Below are 22,992 nucleotides of genomic sequence, written 5' to 3'. Positions count from 1 at the left end.
TAAGCTACTACTATTAAAGGAGCTAATAATAAATATAATATATAACAGCATCTTTATTATTATTAACAGATTAATAAAGCAAGGTATCTTCATCCTTTATAAAAAAGGAAGTACAGTAGAAAAACTAGGCTATATAATATAAAAGTATATAGCCTTAAAATACAAATTACCTACGGAAATTATTTCTAACAGAGGATTAACGTTTATATTTAAATATTAGTAAAGCGCTATAGTAAAAATAGGAACTAACTATAAAGCTAGCACTACTTATTACCTATAAATAAATAAATAAATAGAATATACTAACTAAATCGTTAAAGTATATTTACAAAGCTATATTAACTTCGACTAAAACAACTAGGTTAAACACTTACCTAACGCAGAATTCTCCTATAACGATTTAGTTTTAGAATTAATAAAGCTCTTACTATTTTACACTAATAAAGGATATTATCCTTAAGTATATAAAATACTGTAAAAGAAAGAAGATATATAAAAAGCTATACTTAAGGTAAACAAGCTTAAGGAACTGCACTAAGAACTATACGCGTAACTTAAACTTATATAAGAACATATAAAGAAGTACGCAGATAGAAAAAGGCTTAGAGAACCAACCCTTTAAAAAGGAAATATAATCTACCTACTTTAATATACTTAAGGAGAAAAACAAGCTAATATTAAAATAAATAGGCTAAGTAATAAGCTAGACTATAAGAAAGTTAGGCTTTATAAAATTTTAAGGAAAATTAGTAAAGTTAATTATAAACTAGACCTCCTAGAATAACTAAATAAACAAGGAAAACCAGTACACCCGATTTTTCACATCTTACTATTAAAAAAAGTACTAATAAATAAAGATACTAGAGAACTTATTAAGGATAAAATTATTATTAAAAGTAAAGAACTTAAATATAAGGTTAATAAAATAATATCGTTAAAAATAGATAAAATAACTAGTAAACTCTGCTACTTAGTAGAATAAAAAGAGTATAATAGAAGTATAAATAGCTGGGAACTAGAAAATAATTTTAAATACGCTAGTACTGCTTTGAAAATCTTCTAAAATAAACTCCGTAAATACTTATAAATATAATAAAAAATTATAATAGAAAAACCTATACCTCCGAAACTACCTAAGATAATAATAAAAAAACACCCCTTACTAAGGTAAAAAGATTAGGATTTAAAAACCCTAAATTAATATTAGAAAAGAAATTAACATTAACAGCCTCCAGACCTAGAGTTATAGAATTAGGCGGATTAAGTAATAATATTTTAGCCTAACGTAAGGCCTCTGCTTCCGCATACTTAACCCTATTTAACTTATTTAAGTTATTAATACCCTGCGTAATGATATACATTATTTTTTAATACTATTATTTCTTTTCCTTATAAAGGTACTTAACCTTTGTACTAGCTAAATAAAGATACTTAAGCTTTTATTTATATTCTTCTTTAGCTGCTTTAATCTCTGCTTTTAACTTAATATATTAAGCAGCTACCTTATAAAATTATATAGGAGAAAGTTATTTAGTATTATAAAAGGACTTTTAATTAATAATACAGGCTGAGTAATAAAAGGATTTACCCTCTAAGAAAAAATACTTTATACCTAAAGACTTACAGGTAGAATATTTATTTATTTTAACTAAGTAAGATAATATTAATAAGTAAAGATTACTACACTACTCTTGTTTATTAGTTTTATACTCCTTAGGTTTAGTTAGTATAATTATAATAATTAGATACTAAGTAATAAAAAAATAAAAGAATAAGGTAAGGATTTATAGGATAAAAAGTAGGTTACTTATACTATAAGGAGTAAGGTTTTAAGGATAAGATTAACAGAAGGGGAATATTATATTACGACCTAGTACTTAAGGTTGCAATAATAGGCTAACTAACTAAGCGCAACCGGATTAACTATAATCTGAATAGCTAATTAAGTCTTACTTGTTTTACTTATTTAACAAGCTTAGTAAACTTATACTCTTTATGCTTATCTTACGAGCTATATAAGCTTAGATTTAACTGGGTATATAAGTCTTATTTGTACGTTTATTAGAATAGTTTAAATAGCTAGTTGTGAATATAAAATAACGTTTAATTATACTATCACGACCCAGTACTTAAGGTTGCAATAATAGGCTAACTGACCAGGCGTAACCGGATTAACCATAATCCAAACAGCTAATTAAGTCTCGCTTGTCTTACTTGTTCGATGAGCTTAGCGAGCTTATGCTCTTTATGCTTGTCTTATGAGCTATATAAGCCTAGATTCAACTAGGTATATAAGTCTTATTCGTACGCTTGTTAGAATAGTTTAGATAGCCAGTTGTAAATATAGAATAACGCTTAATTATACCTACGAAAGTATTATCTACTAGTTGTGTAAACAAACCCTTTTACCCTTGTTAATTACCTGCCAGTCCAGCCTGGCCTATCCGCCAACATAAACCTAGCATAAGGTTTATCCCTTAGGAATTCCTCTTATACTAACTATATAGGAGCTTAGCTTGTCATACGTTTACAACTCTTATTCGGAGGTTACCTTAGACTATAGGTAATATTATTATAAGGGTATTAAATAGTCGAATTCCGCGTACTAGACGCTGGAATAGATTAAGAAAGTATTACTTAAAGTTACAAAGATAGCGATATAGAATTTAAAGAAGTACCCGAAGTTGAAATAGCTAACGAAAACCCTTAACCTTAGCAGCAGCTATTACTACCTCAGCTGTAACTTATAATTAACTAGATAGAAGAAAAAATCCTAGCTTTCGAAGACGAGATTATTATACTTAAGACTAAGAAAAAGGAAAAGGGTAAGGTTATATAACCTAGGCACCCCAAGTCCTATAACGGAGAACTAAAAAACATAGATAAGTATTTTACTAAACTTAACATATACTTTAGCTACTTCTTAGATACCCTGGAGGAAGATGTAGACAAAACTATCTTTGCGATTACCTGCCTTACTGGAGCAGCTGCAGAATAGTTACGACCAATTATACAGGACTTCGAAAAAAATACTTTAGACAAATAGAAGACTTAAACTTAAGAAGTCTTCAAGTCTTACCAAGACTTCCGCAATTAACTTAAGAAATCATTTAGAACCTTAAATAAAGAATAAGAAGCGGAACAGAAGCTTTAATTTATTAAATAGAAAAGGCAATACTCTAAGTATACAACCACGTTCCTACGACTCCTTACTAAGGTCAACTAGACTAAGGATAGTAAAAAGGAAGTATACTATATAAGCCTTAAACCTTTAGTTAAGGATAAACTGCACAAAGTCGACAAAAAGATAGTCAGTTTCATCAACTATACTCAATTAGCGATTGGCATTAATAACCGCCTCTGGGAAAAGGAATAAGAAAGGAAGGATAAAAAACAACAGACCTTCCAACCTAAACGAAACTCCTAGTAATACGCTAACTAAGGTAAAAAACGTAATATAGCTACCTACAACAACAGCAAGCCAGGACCTATAGATCTAGACACCATTAACACCCGCAAGTTTACGAGCAAATACAACTACTATAGTAAAATAGGCTATAAGGAAAAGGACTGCTAGGGAAAGCATAAAAAGCCCAACAATTCTAAAAAATCCACCTACGAAAATAAGAAGTTTAACAAAGTACAGGTCAATACTATCGAAACCGTACCCCATAACCTTCTTAGTTAGACCGGCTGCTATAACGATTTATATCTCATACACAAGGAAGAGAAGGAAATATTAAAATAGTACCCCAAGGCACCTAAGAAAAGGTAGCTAAAGTAAGTCATTATTAACACCATAACCTCTAAAGAAGTTAATCAGCAAACGATCAACCAAGCCATTAATAACATACCTATTGCTATTACTACTAATAAATAAATAAATATAACTTAGGACAAATACGAAGCAGCATAAGACAAAGCCCGTAATATTCCTCTTACAGAAGAAGAAAAGGAATAAGAAAATGCATTTATCCGCAGATAGGAGGAAGAGTCTAGGGTAAACCGGTACCTCTAAAATTAAAGATATACCGACCTAGACATCTTGGAACTATATAATTAATGCGAATTATAAGAACCACAAGGGCCGGAATACCCCTGTAGATAAAAACCCTTTAACTACGGATTAGAAGGGACCCAGAAATAAGACTTAAGCGAATTCCAACAAACGCTTAAACAGCACGGGATTACCCAGCGACAGGTACCCAGCAATAATAGGCTAGCGGAATGCACTAACGCAATCCGTTACCACCCTATTATAACCCGAGAGTAATTTATTAAATGGGAAGAAATGTAACTTACGTATAATACCCTATTTATAGAAAAATGTAATTACTTAGAAATTAAATAATATAATAAAATACTATATATTAAATATTACGTAACTAAGATTAGTAATTAGCACTTCTGGATTTAATATAGCAGGCTCTATAAAGGATATTACCTTGAAGCTAACCCAGAAGTATACCTAAATTAACTGTATAGCTGATACCTCGACTATAAGGTAAAGGAATAGTACTACCAGCGGGAAAAAAGCCTAAAAAGTAATCCCCTATAATATAAAAATAAACTCTGTAGAAAACATTAAGTAGAGAAAGAAGAATATTACCGACTCCGACACCGGTTATACTATAACAGATTTAACTTTAAGACCTACGATAAGGGCTACGCTTATGCAAAAGACATTAAACGCTTCCACAAGTACTACATTAACGAACTCGACACTAATAAATATTAATAGTACCGAAAACTTCGATAGTAGTAAGTATGACGATAGATAATTAAGGACTTTAATATTATCACCAAGGAAAATTACAATCCTAACTGGAGAAAAGTGTAAATTAATATAGTTAAGACAACCGGAATAAAGAAACTTAAAGTAGATGCGTAACTTAAAAATAAAGCCGCTACTGTATATATTAATAGCGGATTAGACTATAACTTAATCTTACTATAATTAATCAAGGAGTTATAAATCCCCGTTTAATAAAAAGAACAAATACTACAGATTATAAGCGTTACGGGGACAGAAATAGAAGAAGGACTTATTAAATATAAGACTAATTATCTCCCGCTAACCATTAACGGGAATACCTATAATATCAAATTCAGTATTCTAGATATACCGAAAGACAACATCCTTTTGGGATACCTATGGTTACTTAATAACGACCCTATTATCTGATAGAAGACTAACGAGGTCTACTAGGATATTAAGGATGTACCCGAATATTAACTATACCAAAGAGAGCAAAAGGGTAAAGCTGCGCTGCTGGAAGAACCGGAATCCTCTACGCTAACTACGAAAAAAACAGTCAGGTTTAAAGAAAATAAATCACCGGTACTACTACAATATAATAAACGACGTAAAAAAGCAGAATATATCTGCATTAACAGAATCACAATAAGATTTAAAAACGAGCTAGTAGTACTTAACAACGTACTAAGCAAAGCAAGGGAAAAAGAGGAATTAGAAGAACTTGAAAGCACTCTCGCTAAAATACCTCGCTAGTACAGAAGATATAAGAAACTGTACAAAGTAATATTAGACACTGGGTTACTACTATACTTGCAATAGGACCACTCCATTGAGCTAGTAAATGGAAAATAACCTAAAACCTACAAAATCTACAACCTTAACGAAAAGGAACTTAAAACCTTAAGGAAATAGTTAAACAAACAACTAGAAAAAGGATATATTTAAATTTCCACTTTATTAGCAGGATACCTTATAATATTTATACTAAAGAAAAATAGGAAGTTGCGACTAGTTATCAATTATTAATAACTTAACGAGATCACTATTAAGGATCGAACACTGCTACCACTAATCTCCGAAATTAGAGATCGGCTAGCAACTGTATAATAGTTCACGGCCCTTAACCTAAAGGGAGCCTATAACCTTATTTAGATTAAGAAAGGAGACGAATGGAAAACGGCGTTTAGAATGCGCTATAGACTATTTAAATGTTTAGTTATACCCTTTGGACTTACTAATACACCAGCTACGTTTTAAAGAATAATTAATAAAGTCCTTAAGGAATATATTAACTAATTTGTTATTATCTACCTTAATAATATACTAATCTACTTTAATACCCTAAAGGAGCATAAATAACATATATACTAAATCTTAGAAATACTGTAAAAAGTAAACCTGCTAGTAAAACCAGAGAAATACTAGTTTTATATATAAATAGTCAACTTTTTAGGATATATAATCTCACTAAGATAAATTAAAATAGACCCTGCTAAAATAGCCGCTATTAAAAAATAGAAGGTCCCTGAAATAGTTAAAGAAATACAGAGCTTCCTTAGATTAGCCAATTACTATCGACGATTCATTAAGAGTTATAGTAAAATCGCTGCACCACTTACAGATCTTACTAAAAAGAATCCAAATAATAAAAAGAAGAATTAACTAATTAACTATACAGGAGAGGCCTTAGAAGCCTTCGAAGCGCTTAAAGAAGTAATTACCAGTACACCTATATTATAAATATACAACCCCAAGAAGCTAGTTATTATTAAGACAGACGCTTTAAACTACGCAATCGGAGGAGTACTTAGTTAATGAAACAACGAAGGAATACTATATTTAGTAGCCTTCTTCTTTAAAAAACTCTACGGACCTAAACTACGATACTCTATATATAACTAAGAACTTATGGCCATTTTTAAAGCATTTAAAAAATAGAGGTTATACCTACTAGGCAATAAGTATAAGATCACTGTATATTTAGACCACAAAAATCTTATAAGCCTTACTACTAAAGAAATAAATATCTTAATACAGTAGGAAAAGTACCTTCGGCTTATAGCTAAGTATGATTTTAAGATTATACTCTGCAAAGGATTAGAAAATAGTTAAGTAGACGCTCTTAGCCGCAGAGAAGACTACTTCGAACTAATACTGAAACTCACTTCGTTAATGTTTTGAAAAACGGCACAGGGATACTATAAATTAGTAGCCATTAACACCCTCTTTACAATCGAAGACGGAAACCCTATCCTCGACAAAATTAAAGATAAAATCAATAACTAAACACCAGACTAATTCCCTGAAGATGTAACCCTTACAGAAGGAATCCTATATTAGAATAATAAAATCTAGGTATTAGACTTATTATAGAAAGAAGTAATAAAAGTAGTTTATAAATATCTGCTATATAGATATAAAGGAGTTACTAAGATACTGTAATAAGTATAAAGGTACTACGCCTTTACAAGTATAAAAAAGATCGTTAAAGGAATTGTTTAATTATACGTCTTATATGCAAAAACAAAGTTAAGTTAACAAAAACCTTACGGCAAACTACAACTATTACTAGTACTAAAGCACCCTTAGAGCTTTATCTTATTTAACTATATTATTAAACTACTACTATTAAAGGAGTTAATAATAAATATAGTATATGACAGCATCTTCGTTATTATTGACAGATTAACGAAGTAAGGTATCTTCATCCCCTATAAGAAAGGAAGTATAGTAGAAGAACTAGGCTATATGATATAAAAGTACGTAGCCTTAAAATACGGATTACCTGCGGAAATTATTTCCGACAGAGGATTAACGTTTATGTCTAAATATTAGTAAAGCGCTGCAGTAAGAATAGGAATTAACTACAAGGCCAGTACCGCTTATTACCTATAAATAGACGGATAAACAGAATGTATTAACTAGATTATTAAAGTATATTTACGAAACTACATTAACTTTAACTAAAATAACTAGGTTAAGCACTTACCTAACGTAGAATTCTCTTATAATAATTTAGTTTTAGAATTAATAAAGCTTTCGCTATTTTACGCTAATAAAGGATATTATCCTTAGGTATATAAGATACTGTAAAAGGGAGAAGACGTATAAAAAGCTATGCTTAAGGTAGACGAGCTTAGGGAACTGCACTAAGAACTACGCGCGTAACTTAAACTTATGTAAGAATGCATAAAGAAGTATGCGGATAGAAAAAGGCTTAGAGAACCAACCCTTTAGGAGGGAGATATAGTCTACCTACTTTAATATACTTAAGGAAAAAAACAAGCCAATATTAAAACAAACAGGCTAAGTAATAAGCTAGACTATAAAAAAGTCAGGCCTTATAAAATTTTAAGGAAAATCAGCGAAGTTAATTATAAACTGGACCTCCTAGAATAACTAAATAAACGAGGAAAACTAGTATACCTGATTTTTTACATCTTACTATTAAAGAAAGCACTAATAGATAAAAACACTGGAGAATTTATTAGGGACGAAATTATTATTAAAGGCGAAGAACTTAAATATAAGGTTAACAAAATAATATTACTAAAAATAAACGAAATAATTAGTAAACTCCGCTACTTAGTAGAATAGAAAAGGTATAACAGAAGCGTAAATAGCTAGGAACTAAAAAACAATTTTAAATACGCTAGCACTGCTTTAAAAATCTTCTAAAATAAACTCCGCAAATACTTGTAAATATAATAAGAAATTATAACGGAAGAACCTATACCCCTAAAACTACCTAAGACGACGACGAGGAAATACCCCCTACTAAGGTAAAAAGATCGGGATTTAAAAACCCTAAATTAATGTTGGAAAAGAAATTGATATTAACAGCCTCTAGACCCAGAGTTACAGGATTAGGCGGATTAGGTAATAACGTTTCAGCCTGACGTAAGGCCTCCGCTTCCGCATGCTTAACCTTATCCAACTTATCTAAGTTATTAATACCCCGCGTAACGGCGTATATTATTTTTTAATACTATTGTTTCTTCTTTTTGCGAAGGCGCTTAACCTTTGCACTGGCTAGACGAAGATGCTTAAGCTCTTGCTTATACTCTTCTTCAGCTGCTTTAATCTCTACTTCTAACTTAATATATTAAGCAGCTACCTTGTGAAATTATATAGGAGAAAGTTATTTAGCGTCATAAAGGGACTTTTAACTAATAATACAGGCTGAGTAACAAAAGGATTTACCCTCTAAGAAAAAAACACTCTGCACCTAAAGACTTATAGGCAAAATATTTATTCATTTTAACTAAGTAAGATAATATCGATAAGTAAAGATTACTATACTGCTCTCGTTTATTAGTTTTATGCTCCTTAGGTTTAGTTAGTATAATTGCAATAATTAAATACTAAGTAATAAAAGAACAAAAGGATAAGGTAAGGACTTATAGGATAGGAAGTAGGTTACTTATACTATAAGGAGCAAGGTCTTAAGGACAAGACTAACGGAAGGGGGACATCGTGTCACAACCTAGCACTTAAGGTTGCAATAATAGGCTAACCGACTAGGCGCAACTGGATTAACCATAATCTGAACAGCTAATCAAGTCTCGCTTATCTCACTCGTTTAACAAGCCCAGCGAGCTTATGCTCTTTATACTCGTCTTATAAGCTATATAAGCCTAGATTCAACTAGGTATATAAGTCTTATTTACACACTCGTTAAAATAGTTTAAATAGCCAGTTGTAAATACAGAACAACGCTTAATTATACCTACGAAAGTATTATTTACTAGTTGTGTAAATAAACCCTTTTACCCTTATTAATTACCTGCTAGTCCAGCCTGGCCTATCCGCTAACATAAACCTAGCACAAGGTTTATCCCTTAGGAATTCCTCTTATACTAACTATATAGGAGCTCAGCTTATTACATATACCTACGAGAGTATTATCTACTAGTTATATAAATAAACCCTTTTACCCTTATTAATTACCTGCTAGTCTAGCCTAGCCTATCCGCCAATATAAACCTAGCATAAGGTTTATCCCTTAGGAATTCCTCTTATACTAACTATATAGGAGCTCAGCTTATTATAAAACAGCTAATTAAGTCTTACTTATTTCACTTATTTAATAAGCCCAGCAAGCTTATACTCTTCATACTCGTCTTATAAGCTATACAAGCCTAAATTCAACTAGGTATATAAGTCTTATTTATACGCTCGTTAGAATAGTTTAAATAGCTAGTTGTAAATACAGAATAACGCTTAATTATACCTATAAAAGTATTATCTACTAGTTATATAAACAACCCCTTTTACCTTTGTTAATTACCTGCTAGTCCAGCCTAGCTTATTTGCTAATATAAACCTAGCATAAGGTTTATCCCTTGGGAATTCCTCTTATATTAACCCTATAGGAGCTCAGCTTGTCACACCTTTTTCTTTTACTTAACCTTAGTTTATATATTTAATATACTTAACCTAAGCTAACTAGCCCTACTTTAGGTTTAAAATAAGCTAATAAAAATAGTTATTTTAGGATAGGTTATTTAAGTCTATAAGGTTTATATATATAAGTAATTTACTAAGAGTCGGTGAGTTATTTAACTTTAACGACTAATGGATTAATAGACAGGGAAGAGGTTTAGCTAGCTTTTATAAAATAAATAATTAACTACTTTCCCTAGGGGAAGAGGTTTAATTAGCTTTTATAAAATAAATAACTAACTACTTCCCCCGGGGGAAGAGCTTTAGGTAGTTTTTTTATTTTTATAATGACCCTAACCTAACGTCAGAGACGGGTTTACAGCCTATAATCGCCGGTCACGTTCCTTTACGCGGAGCTGGGGCTTGTTGCCACGCTTGACGTTGGGGGTGGCTCGTTTGTCGTCGAGGCCAATCTCAGCAGTAACTCGTTTGTGCTGGCGCCGGCATGTCGCATCCAAGGCGGGTTCGCGCTGGCCTACTGGTTTGGCTCGTCGGCCTACGCTGGCGACTGGGTCTTTACCGTCGGCGGCTACCACCCGGCCTTCCAGGCGCCCAAGCACTGGCCGACGCCACCGCGCGTCGGCATCGCCTGGGAGGTGTCGGACGTGCTGCGCGTTGGTGGTGAGGGCTTCTTCGCCATCACGCCGCGCGCCGTCATGGGCGGCGCCCACATCTTCGCCACCTTCAACGCGGGACTCATCTACGCCGACTTTGCTGCCTGGGTCTCCTTCCTGCTCAACTACAAGCCGCTCTTCTTCGTCGCCGAGATCGGCTTCAGCATCACCGTCGGCGCCCGCATCAACCTCGGCATCATCCACATTGACATCAACGGCTCCGTATACGCCGACCTGTGCCTCAGCGGCCCACCCTTTGGCGGCTACGTCGATGTTGACTTCAAGCTCGTGCACTTCAAAATCTACTTCGGCGAGCCCAAGCCCAAGCCCAAGGCTCTATCGTTTAAGGAGTTCATCGACACCGTCAAGAATCCAGGCCTGACAGCGCCTGCGGACACCACGGCCGGGCTCGTCATCATCGCCCTCTCGGCAGGTGCCGCAACGGAAAAGCAAGTCACGTATGACCAGACAACAGGAGGTAAGTGGTTCGTTCGCGCCGGCGCCTTCCGGTTCCGCGTCGAGTCCAAGTTTGCTATAAGAACCGCCGAGATCGACAGCGATATTTCCGGAACCAAGGACCCTCGCAATGATGCTGAGAAGCTGGGCAAACAGCTCATTTATGCTCGTCTGACTCAAGGGGCCAAATCAGTCGACTCCAACCTCACCGTCAAGATTTCTAGGGGCTCTCCTAATACCGGGAAACCTTGGCGAGTGCTTCCAATTGACAAGAGTCTGCCCAAGGCGATGTGGGGACAATGTAAGTCCGCCCAGAAACAGATTCGAGGTGTGAACTGCAGCTAACCTTGTGATGCACCCAGACTCGGCCGCCGAAGATCCAACGTCTTCGGAGAACGGCAAAAACGACCTCGAGTCCATCCTAGGGCAAACTGGTGTAGGCGACAGCACAATCTCGCACATTGTCGGCTACCACTTTGTGCCGCCCGAGTCATCGCTCCCGGACAAGGCTGTGACGTTCCCCATCTTCAATGCGGTGGAGGCCATGTCCGAGGGCGTATTCCAGGAAGATCACACGAGCGCCGCCACGGCCAAGCTCAAGAACCCGCTGATCCCGAAGCCGACTGGTGGCGACACCCACGACGACAAGGCGGAGAAGCGGCCACGGCTGCCGCCCGCAGCGGCTAAAGATTCGAGCCCCACACCCGGCACCGAGCGTGTAATGCCCGACCTGTACAATGCCAAGAAGACCATATGGCATAGCGCCGACGACGCAGACACTCAGGAGTTGGCAGACTGGGTCTCGGCCGCCTACGGGTGGAAAGGCGCACCGGCCGTCATCAGGGAGAACAAGGCGATCGATGATCCAAGCCCGGCCTGGCACGACTACGAATGCAAAGACATCCTGTCGGGATGGTCACTGCTCGAAGGGGCTGCACCTAGACGGCTCATTGACGACTTTGATCAGTATTACATGAGCTACCCGTTCGTTTCTACTGCGTAGCCGGCGTCGGGCTCCTATCAGAATGAATGTTGTTTCATTTCTTCTAACGAGTACACGCTAGAGTTTGGTTTGGGGGCATCTGAATATTGCGAGCTGGCCCGAGGTTGGTTTACGTTTTCTCAAAGCCATGCACAGTTTGTTTACATTTCTCTACCCACAATATGCAGTTCTGCCTTGGTTTGAGCAATCCCGTAGGTAAATTGAGGAAGTTACATTGCATTGCCCCAGATAAAAAGCCAAAGGTAGACAACTCCAAAAACGCTACTAGGCACAACTCCGTTTAGGAAGACAGCTGTATTAATACCTCGGCTAAGAGCGGCTAATGACCCGAATATATATAACACTGAGATCCGACGGCACGGGACTAAAGACCCAAGCTCGTAGTAAGTTGCCTAATTAGGAATCGATCGGTCAGCTTTCCAACTTTATTATCCGCCTTGTCGGCTTCTTTAGCCTAATTGAAGCTAGTTTCTCCATCGGTGGGTCACCATCGTGCTTAGAAACACATTCATCTATAGGCCCCTTGTCGCAACCATAAGAGCCAGGTTGTAACAGTAGTACAGTTTCATTACGGAATAATAAGGTAGGGTTTTTTTTTATGTCTTTTGTGTCTTTTGTATCTGTGCCAAAATCGAGTTTCGAGGTTGCTGTCGTTATTAGTAGGTGGAAACATCTACTTGCATTTTAATTAACATTTACATAGTAGTACTAAGAGTTCAAAGAATGCTTGGTTTTTTTCTTCTAAAAGTTGTTCTCGTATACAAACTTAAGAGCTATCTCTAATCATGTGTCCATAGTCGTAGAAACTACCTTACTACAAAATGCCCGCAGTGAGCTGGCGTTCAACAACTCCAGGGTACGAATCTCCAACCCGAGAGGCCCAGCTCTAAACCAGTTGCGAATTTCAATCGCCGCCAGGGAGTCAAGGCCATAGCCAGACAAAGGCCGATCCACATCCAGCTCCTCCTCTATGCGAAGAATCTTCATGATGTAGTTCCGCAGCGCTTGAATCAAGATGTGCAGCCGTGCGGCTGCGTTGCCGTTCTTGAAGATGCGCTTTAGTTCCTGCGCCTCATTTGCACCATCTGAAGCTCCTGAAGCACCACGCGAAGAGTCGTTGCCAACATATAGAGCCGCGAAACGCGCGTCGTGCTCCAGCGGCGAGCTTTCTGGCGGTGGTACGGGCATGCCGGTCAACATCTGCGCCGTGCTGTCCTCAAACCGCCAGCCTCTTTCTTTCGACTGCCTCTGCTTCTGCTGCTGGATGGTAGAAAAGTAGACAATCTGTTGGAAGACGCGCTCGGTGATGGCTTCATACATGGATAGACGTTGTCTGACGACTCCTTGGTCTCTGGCAACAATACCTACGTCTGACATGACGCCAAGATCGATGGTGCAGGCAGGCAGATCGAGACAACGCCTGTACTGAGCAAACGCATCGAGGAACGTGTTGGCAGCTGCGTAATTGGCTTGTCCACCTGAGCCAACTACGCCTGATATGCTCGACAGCAAGGTAAAGAAGTCCAAGGGGAACTCTTGCTCCAAAGCAATATTGTGCAAGTTCCATGTTCCTTGAACCTTTGCAGCTAGCGTTGCATGATACTCATCTAGAGTCATTGTGGAAAATGGCCGGTCATTTAGAACCATGGCGCCTTGGATGATGCCGGCGACTGGCAGAGTCATGCGCTGAAACGCGCTACGAACATCCTCCATCTTTGTTATGTCGACGTGCATCATTTCTGCTTCACATCCAAGTGATTTCAGATCGCGTATGACTTTGTTCGTCGTGTCATCCGTGTGTTGACTTCGGGAGAAGACGCAAATTTTCTTGGCACCGTGTCTTGCAAGATAGATGGCCAATGATCCAGTGAGCCCGCGGAGACCCCCTACAAGCACATATGAGGCGTTTTCGCGTAGATTTATAACATCTGGAGTTGGTCGCACCTAAATATTGAAATTAGTCATACAATCCCAGAGATCCATCGAGATACTATTACCATGGAGGACTTACAGGTGTTAGTTCTGATGCAGTTGATTCATTGGAGATTACGACTTTCCCAATGACTTTTCCGCTGTTGAGTCTTCGAAAGGCTGTCGAGGCCTCAGACGCCGAAAAGACCTCAATGGGCGAGTTAAGACTGATTTGGCCTTGCGCTATTATATGAAATAGATTTGATAGCAATCTTGGGGGCAAAAGGTCAACACATAGTTCATTTGCAAACAACTGGGACGAGAGAACACTTACCTTTTTAGGTTTTCAACAGAGACGGATCCATTAGATAGATTCACGGCTCTGTAAGATGCATTGCGACCAAACGGATCCATGGACAACGAGCTCTTCTCCAGGATGTCTCTGAGACCAAGCTCAACCATTGTACCGTTTGAAGCGATTGTTCGCCAGGATTCATGCAGCAACTCTCCAGTTAGAGAATTCAAAATAACATCAACTCCGCTGCCGTTTGTTAATTTCATTATTTGCTGCCCGAAACCCGCATGGCGTGAAGAAAATATACGCTCATCAGGGATCCCGTATTGCTCCCTCAAATACGCCCTCTTCTCTTCGTTTCCAACTGTGGCATAGATCTCTGCTTTCATGTGCTTGCACAACTGGACAGCAGCGATACCAACTCCACCGGCGGCAGAATGGATCAGAACTTTCTGCCCCGTTTGAATCTTGGCTATATCGAACAAGCAGTGCATGGCCGTCATATAGGTGAGCGGCAGCGCCGCGGCTTGGGCGAAGCTCATTGAATCGGGAATCACATGAGCCTGGTCGGCTCGTATTTGCGTCCGTGTGACCATTTGCCCAGGAGCCATGATGGCGACCCTCTGGCCAACCTGGAAGGACTCAACACCTTCACCTAGCTTGGTGACAATGCCGGCGCTATCGAAGCCTAGTGCGTACTCATTGCCGGGGACGATACCCATGGCAATCAGCACATCTTTGAAGTTCAATCCCCAGGCTTGCAACTCCACCTGGATGTGGCCCGGTTGAAGCGGAGGTTGCTGTTGTATCTCAACCCAGTTCAGGGCATCCATGTTGCCCAGTCTGGTAGCCCGTAATTGATAGGAGGAGGAAGATGCACTGCTGTCGTCGCCGTCTGAGAGAAGACGTCGATTGACAAGCGGATAGCTTGCTACGGCTGTTTCTCGAATTTCGTTGAGGCTTGAGTCAAGGATGACTCGACTTATATACAAGACGCCATCATGCTGCACAAAATGCATGTCGGCTCGCTCTTTAGGCTTCGGCTGGCTAGTGAGAGAAAGACAGTCCTTGATAGCAGAAACATTCATAGCTGCGAGTGCCGCCACATCTTTTTCTTTCAAGGACGCCAAATCAAGGGTAATTAAATGAAGCAGCGGCTCCTCGGTTTGAAGCACACGGAATAGACCGCTGATAAGCGCTTTTGAGGGATCAGTGACATTGAAATAAGCACCCATGGTAACCCACAAGATGTTGCATTTCGTTTCCACTAGATGCTGTAATGTCCGCCACTGCTTCGCGTCGAGACGGTCCATCACAGGCGAGTCGAGCTCTAGTACGACAACTGTTTGACTAGATGTGATATCTTCCATCGCGTTGGAACAGACTTCAACATTCATCCCGTTGCTTCCGAGTTGAGCAATATGTTCTGCTGCAATTGGGGATTCGCCATCGGCCAGTTGCACTATTTTCACAGATGGCTTGTTTATACCAAGAGATAAGGCTTCCCTGAATTGTACTAACACAATTGTTTTGCTTTCAGTTTTACCAATCTCAAAGAGCTGAAAGAAGCCGGCCTTGGTGACTAGGCTACGGAACTGCTCAGAATCTTGACTTGTATCCAGCGCAAGCAGCGCAAAGCCATCATTTGCGAGGTTTCCATGAACATTGGCAAGCAGAGATTCAAGAGAGTCTTTTGAGAAGGACGAAGCCAGATGAACGACCACAAGATCCCTTTTACCATCCAACGTTGGGAATTGCTCCTCCGGGCCCCCCAGTAGAGAGAATTCGACGTTGACGTTACTACTCTCTTTCTGATTGGCGCTAAATATTTCAGAATGGGTGCAAGTGAAATGCAGCTCCGTGCCTTCAGCCATTCCAAGTTCGTCACCAGACAGTTGTTTGACGTAGTTGAGCCAAAAGCTTGTGGCTGTATTGACATCCGGGGCAGCCTCTGTCAAATCCATCTCCAGCACTTGGAGCTGAGGGTTCTTGTGTGACATTAATAGGAAAACATGATAAATTCTTTTCAACAATGTGTCAATAGTATCCTGGTCCGGCTCCGATGGCGACAGAGCGCTGCTTAAATACTTTTGGAATTGGGACTGAGTACCCTGGAAAAGCATGGTAATGTCAGGAAGCCATGAGAGCCGGGCGTACTTGTGACTGATCAGCTTGTTGTGCGGCGCCTCCATCTCAAGCACAGTCTCTCTCTCCAGCTCCAGGATTAGGTCACCAGTCTCGGGATCGTAGAGGGAGAATGATGGCTCGTAGCTCTTTGCTATGTCCTCTCTGCCGATCCCCGTGTACTCGGCTGAAGCGACAATGACTGAGGTCTCCGGTTTGTTGGCCCGGAATGGAATGGTCATGCTCTTGATGGAGCCCACAAGCATCACTGTTGTCAGGTTTGCCACTTCTCCCATATTGATGCAGATATGTCCGGACTGAAGTGCTCCATCAAGGGCGACAGGGTGTACAGGATACAATGACTGAGGATAAGCAGAAGCAGGGGGCCTCATGTCAAGCAAGCCTCGACAGAAACGTTTATCGCGTGGCGTATCTAGCGCTTTGATGGTTTGAAAGCTAGGGCCGTATTCAGTGCCACAATCTTTGGCTGCCTTGTACCACATGGCTGATGTGTCATGATGAATAGGGTCTAAAGTGCCGGCTGGCGCGACCACGTCTTCATAGTCTGACTCCACACATATGAAGCCGCTACTGTGCTCAGTCTCTGCATCTTCACTGTAGCTGTTCACTTCAAATTTGTACCAGATTAGCCCGTCGCCTTTGGAACATGGGGTCATGTTGAGGTAGACACGGACATCTTCCTCCTCCTTGAGCACAAGTGCTCTGTGAAAATTCAAGTCTTTCAGCTTATACTGATAACGTGCAGGTATCTTTTGCTTCCACTGGGTCATGTAAGCTGTCTGGAATGCCGCTTCGACCGTCATGGCAATGTAGCCAGCTGCAGGGAAGATGATGGATTCGGAGAGGGTATGGTCTTTGAGCCAAGGACTTTGCTCGAGGCTCAATTCGCGGCGGAATCGAGGTGCAGACCAACTGCTGCTAGTATCTTTGGATCCTAATAGATCATGCGATGCAAAGGGAGCAAGCCGATAAGCCGCACTCTCCGGAGACTCGTACCACCACCTCTTTGAATGGTTCCAGGCATAGTTCGGAAGATCCACCAATACGGAAGGCAAATCATTGACGACGGATTTATCGCGGTTGACAGCGTCCAGATCTACTTGCCCACCACGCAAAAACAGAGTGCCAGCCACCTCATATAATGGTGTGATGGCGTCAGCTTCCGCCCTCTTCAGCGTTGGAAGATATTGAACTTGGCTAGCCTGCTCATTCTCGGCAAATGTGTCCTTGATCTGTTTGATTGGACCCGAGAGCGCACCGCTAGGTCCGATTTCGATGAGAAAATCAGCCTCAAACCCATTACCTAACATTTCAGTCATGGCTTGCATGAACTGGACGGGCAATACCATGTTGGTTCTCCAGTAAGCGGCATCAACAGGCTCGTTGAGCAAGGCTCCCGTAACTGAAGAAAACATCTTGATTGGTGCAGCTTTGTGTGAAGAAGTGTCATTCACTTTAGTACTGTCAACCAGCATTTTGTGATAGATGTCTCCAATCTCAGTCATGTATTTGGAGTGGTAGGCCAAGTCAATTTGCAAAAGGCGTGCAAAGTGATTGTCTGCCTTGACATCGTCCCGAATAGCTTCCAAAGCTGGTATCTTTCCAGAAAGCGTCACGCTGTGGGGAGAATTGTAACAGCTAATCTGAACATCATTCATATGGGTCTCGATATACTTGCGAGCCTGATCAGCTCCGATACCTACTGCCAACATCCCCAATGCGCTGTCATTTTCAGATGCTGAGGCTACTTTTGCAGCTTGACCACGATAGAATGCCACTTTGATGGCTTCCTCTGGAGTGAGTAGCCCTGCTGCCGCAGCCGCTGCAATTTCTCCGGACGAGTGGCCAATGACACCAGCAGCTTCAACTCCCCACTCCAGCAAGACTTGGTGGATTGCAAGCTGCAATGCCGTAACAAGTGGCTGGGAGAATTCTGGAAGCCTCAAATGCTCAGAGCTTCTTTCTTCCTTTAGCTCGGCGAGTATTGACCACTTTGGAGGTGAAGGGAGAGCTTGAAGGACCGAGTCCAGATGCTTCAGTAACCGTTCCGCAGATGGAAACGTGGCTATCAGCTCGCGGCCCATCTGCGGCCACTGGGCTCCCTGTCCTGTAAAGACAAAGCCAACTTTCGGGATCTTGCCGTTTGGCTTGCCGAAGATGATGGGGTTTTCATCAAACTCTTGTGCGGAACGTGTGACGATGAAAGCGCGGTAGTAATGGCGGCTTCTTCTCTCAGATAAAGTGTATGCCAGGTCACCAAGCGATACTCGGACTCTCAAATCAAGAAAATGAGTAGATAGCTTTTCAATAGATGTTTTCAAAGAGTCCTGGTCATTGGCTGAAAACGCAAGTACGACGGGTCTATGACTGCTTGAGTCTGTTCCTTCTATCTGCCCCTCCTCGTCCATGCGCTGCTTGACGGTGAACTTGTGTGTGGTGGTGTCTGTCATCTGTATAACAGCGTGAGCGTTGCTTCCACCAAAGCCAAAGGAGTTTACGCTAGCACGAAGCATTTTGGCTTGTGGCCATTTGATGGTTCTTCTTGTAGCGCGAATTCGAAGCTCTTCAAAGTTGATTTTGGGACTGGGCGTAATGAAAGTTGGGTTGCCTGGAATAGTGCGATTTTCCATAGCCAAAACAGCCTTAAACAGTCCAGAGAGGCCAGCAGCCGCTTCTGAATGCCCAAGGTTACTTTTTATAGAGCCAATAATCAACGGGTTGCTCAGATCTCTCGTCTTCGCAAAGACCGAGGCCACTCCATTGGCTTCAACCGCATCCCCTACACTAGTACCTGTACCATGACACTCAAGGTATGTAGTGTCATTAAAGTTGGTGATGCCGGCGTTAGCATAAGCAGTCCGCAGATTGATGGCCTGCAACTCTGCACTTGGACTAAAGATGCCGTTTGGAGATCGGCCGGCAGAGTTGCCAGCTGTGCCAACAATGACCGCTCGGATAGGGTCGTTGTCGCGAATCGCATCCTCCAGGCGTTTCACGTAGACTATGTTGATGCCCTCGCTCTTCACGTACCCGTCTGCCTTGGAATCAAAAGTATGACACTTGCCGGTGACAGAACGCGCGCTATGCATAGGGCCAACATCCTTGATATCCTCTGGTCGCATCCAAATACTAGAACCGCCCACAATCATAGCATCTGCCTGCCTATTGTGCAAATACCAACAAGCCACATCGAGTGCGACAAGGCTGCCTGAGCAAGCAGTGTCCATTGTAATGCTATAAACATGGTTAGAGTTGATCATTAGCCCAGTCCCTCTTCTGACACACCACACACACAGACAAACAAACGTCGCTTTGGGTGTATGCAGAGATGTGACAAGGAAGAATGAAGAATCTCACCTTGGCCCGTGGATATCCAAGAAATGGCTGACTCTGTTACTTAAGTAAGCCGTTGAGGTTCCAATTGTAAAAGACGTCGGCAGACCCTCGCCATCCATCCTCATCATGCAGTCCCAGTCTGGTTTGGCTCGAGATTAGTTATGTTGATCATGTTGGAATCTAAAGGAAAAGGGGGGAGTATTGTGTGCTCTACTCACCACTGTGCCCACTTGCGATAAAGCATCCAGTATTGCTTCCTCTAATCTTTTCAAGAGGAATACCAGCATTCTCTAGGCATTCATAAGTGACTTCCAACACCTGTCTGTGTTGAGGATCCATCACATTGCTCTCTGTCCTAGAAAGGTTGAAGAACTGCGCATCAAAAACAGCGGGATCTACATATTCCAAGAACATGCCTCCTGGTGAACCCATGGTGTAAGGTTTTCTCGAGCCATCATAATGACCCACGAGATTGAATCTGTTCTGCAATCCTTGAGTCTTGGCTATCTTGCCTTGCTCTAAAAAGCTCCATAGGGCCGGGATACTACTGCAATGGCCAGGAAGACGACATGCCATTCCAACAATGGCTACAGCCGTTTGTCTGGGCTGTGGAGGCTGCTCTGTTCCAGGCACAGCAGTTTCCCTGATTGCGTGATCTGTATTCATACTGCTGTTCATGGCTGGCGACTTGACTTGTGAATAGTCTGTATCTGAAGAATGGAGCAGGGCTGGTGATGCGTACTGAGATTTTTCTTCCACTAATAAAGCTCACAATGAAAGATAATAGATTCTTGAAAAGATTAAATAAATGTAGTTATCTACCCTTAAATAGATTTCACTAATGCTAACTCCAGAGGCCGCCGCACTATAAGAGTAACTGCTTAGACGTGTATAAGACAGAGGCCCTGTGAATATGTATTAATTAATATGCAGTTAGGTAGGAGATGCCTACATTTGCTTATTGCAAATGAACTACTACCTTCTATAATATAAATACTTCTTACGAACTAGCTGGTTTATTTAGCTTATCTTCTTCGATCTAAGTAGCCGCTGGCTAGAATAACTTTAATAACCTCCTTAGCCTTAGATAGGGTCTCGCGATCAGTCTCGCAATCGGCCTTGCAGTCAGTCTCGAATGCAACAGCAGCTATAGCCGCCAACGTTGTATGATATCTCTGAAGATAGCAGCGGATCTACGGCATCGTTGCCAAAGAAGGAATCTATCGCGATATCGAACTTCTGATCTTGAAGGTCTTGTGTAATGTCGCAAAGTACAGTACATGGCGAGCCAGGGCGCCGCACTGTAATTGGGTGTGGACTGATGGGATTGGTGGTGTGCGAACATTGATTTCAGTACTGGCACGGACCACTACAGTGAAAATAGCAATATCTTACGGTGAAAATAGCAATACTCAATTTTATTATACCTGCCTCTTTAGTAAAGAGAAGCAAGGGGGTGTCAAAAATAACTACGTTTCCTATCCTAACTCCACTAGGACAGGGGGTACGTTACTTAGCAAAAGGTCCGTTAATTTGTAATATATATATATATATTACTTATAGTAGTATATACTATACAAAGGAAAATACCTCATAAACCACTAATTTTGCAATTCCTAAAGAAAAAATACTATTAGGCTGCTGCTTATTATAAGGCAATGCTAAATTTAAGTGAAATAGCCTTTTTGCGTATAGAAATAGTAATTTATTATTTTGGTACTTTATTTTATATAGTATATACACTAAGACCAAAGTATTTTGCAAATCAACGACCTTTTTGCTAATTAGCGTGCCCCGACCTAGTGGAGCTTAGTCGGGGACAGTGATCGTTTTTGAGACCCCCTGAGTACTGGAATAGGAATCTGCTCACTGTTGTAAGTTAAGACTACGCCCGGAATTGAGAATGGTTAGGAAAACTTTTGTATAGAATTATTTTTCTAGTTCTGTTGACAGCTGGAAGCCCTTCCCCCTCCTCTAAAATTTCTTTTCATTTGTAATATAGTTCTTGATAAAGTCAAACATTAGGTTCATAACCTGTGGCAGCATGTCTGCCGCCAATAAGTCCCAGTGACTCTTGTTCTCAATTACATGCATTGCCTTGGGCTCGTCAAGCTTCTCAAAGATAAACTCCTTCTGGAACCTCAGCGGAGAAGTCTCATCATTCTCTCCTGAGATAATAAGCACAGGCGTTGGTGACACATGGGCCATCAGCGCAATGGGTCTCCACGCAAAGATTTTGTAGTAGCTCTGTAGTGTGAGCTGCGGCACTTCATACTCGGAGAAGACGTCTCTCGCTCTCTCCAGATACTCTCGCGCTTCGTCTGTAACAAACTCGGCCGCAATGCCGATTGTGTCTTGGCTGACGTCGCCAATCACCCGTAATGTATAGGGTGGGTTGCCCTTTAGCTGCGATTCGCGATCTCGTGTGATCCTCGACAGCGTTGCCGGCCACTTCTCCTTGAGGGCAACGTCCATGTGCGAGACAGGGTTGATGGCAATGACGGCGCCGACGCGGTTGTCGAGCGCCGCCGCCGTCAGAGCAACCATGCCGCTGAATGAGTTACCCCAGAATATAATCTGCTTGGAGTTCACCATTGGATGTGATTTGAGGAACGTCAAAGCATCATGGTAATCGCAGACGTTCATCATTGGGTCGACTTCAAACCGCGGCGAGCCCTCGCTTCGCCCAAAGCCTCTAGGATCATATGCCAGGGCTGTTATGCCTTCGCGCTGGAAGAAGGCGGCCCAGTCACAGAAGAAGTAATCTTGAATGGTCAAGGTGAACTTGGAGAACAAATTTATTAGTCTCAGTGCCATATTTCCGAGTGTCCTTGTTCACAGTTTGCAACTCACCCCCGGTGTCATGATGATTCCTGGCCCACGCTTCTGAGCAGGATATATAACTCCTCGCAGAACAGTACCATCCAAGGCTTTGAACTCAACATCCTCATGGCCAGACATGTTTAATCCTAAGTATCGGAATAAGTTGATAGGTTTGTGAATAATAGTTATTGATTTGTCTGTTTGT

General features: G+C 40.9%; 3 protein-coding genes across 3 annotated transcripts; 1 reads left to right on the top strand and 2 right to left on the bottom strand.

The window, feature by feature from the left end:
* The first annotated feature begins 10,508 nt into the window (after positions 1-10,508).
* On the top strand, positions 10,509-12,687 carry V8C40DRAFT_253567 (uncharacterized protein). The gene is made up of 2 exons (XM_083217645.1): positions 10,509-11,575; positions 11,637-12,687. Exons 1-2 carry the CDS (start codon positions 10,861-10,863, stop codon positions 12,275-12,277), a joined length of 1,356 nt encoding a protein of 451 aa, XP_083070007.1. The 5' UTR covers positions 10,509-10,860; the 3' UTR covers positions 12,278-12,687.
* Positions 12,688-13,060: 373 nt separating this feature from the next.
* On the bottom strand, positions 13,061-20,642 carry V8C40DRAFT_276967 (type I polyketide synthase; the record flags this gene model as incomplete). Its single annotated transcript, XM_083220913.1, has 7 exons — positions 13,061-14,221; positions 14,289-14,460; positions 14,523-15,912; positions 16,030-16,505; positions 16,572-19,862; positions 19,986-20,103; positions 20,183-20,642. The coding sequence occupies 7 exons, from the start codon at positions 20,640-20,642 to the stop codon at positions 13,061-13,063; spliced, it is 7,068 nt and encodes a 2,355-aa protein (XP_083070006.1).
* A 1,296-nt stretch (positions 20,643-21,938) lies between these two features.
* V8C40DRAFT_276966 (peptidase S15) lies at positions 21,939-22,925 on the bottom strand (the record flags this gene model as incomplete). Its single annotated transcript, XM_083220912.1, has 2 exons — positions 21,939-22,748; positions 22,818-22,925. 2 exons carry the CDS (start codon positions 22,923-22,925, stop codon positions 21,939-21,941), a joined length of 918 nt encoding a protein of 305 aa, XP_083070005.1.
* Between the last annotated feature and the right edge of the window lie 67 nt (positions 22,926-22,992).

The sequence above is a fragment of the Trichoderma camerunense genome (genome assembly GCF_050948025.1).
Source record: "Trichoderma camerunense strain CBS 138272 chromosome Unknown V8C40scaffold_17, whole genome shotgun sequence".
NCBI lineage: Eukaryota > Fungi > Ascomycota > Sordariomycetes > Hypocreales > Hypocreaceae > Trichoderma > Trichoderma camerunense.
The sequence above is the reverse complement of the archived record's forward strand: the minus strand, read 5'-3'. Positions and strand labels throughout refer to the sequence as shown.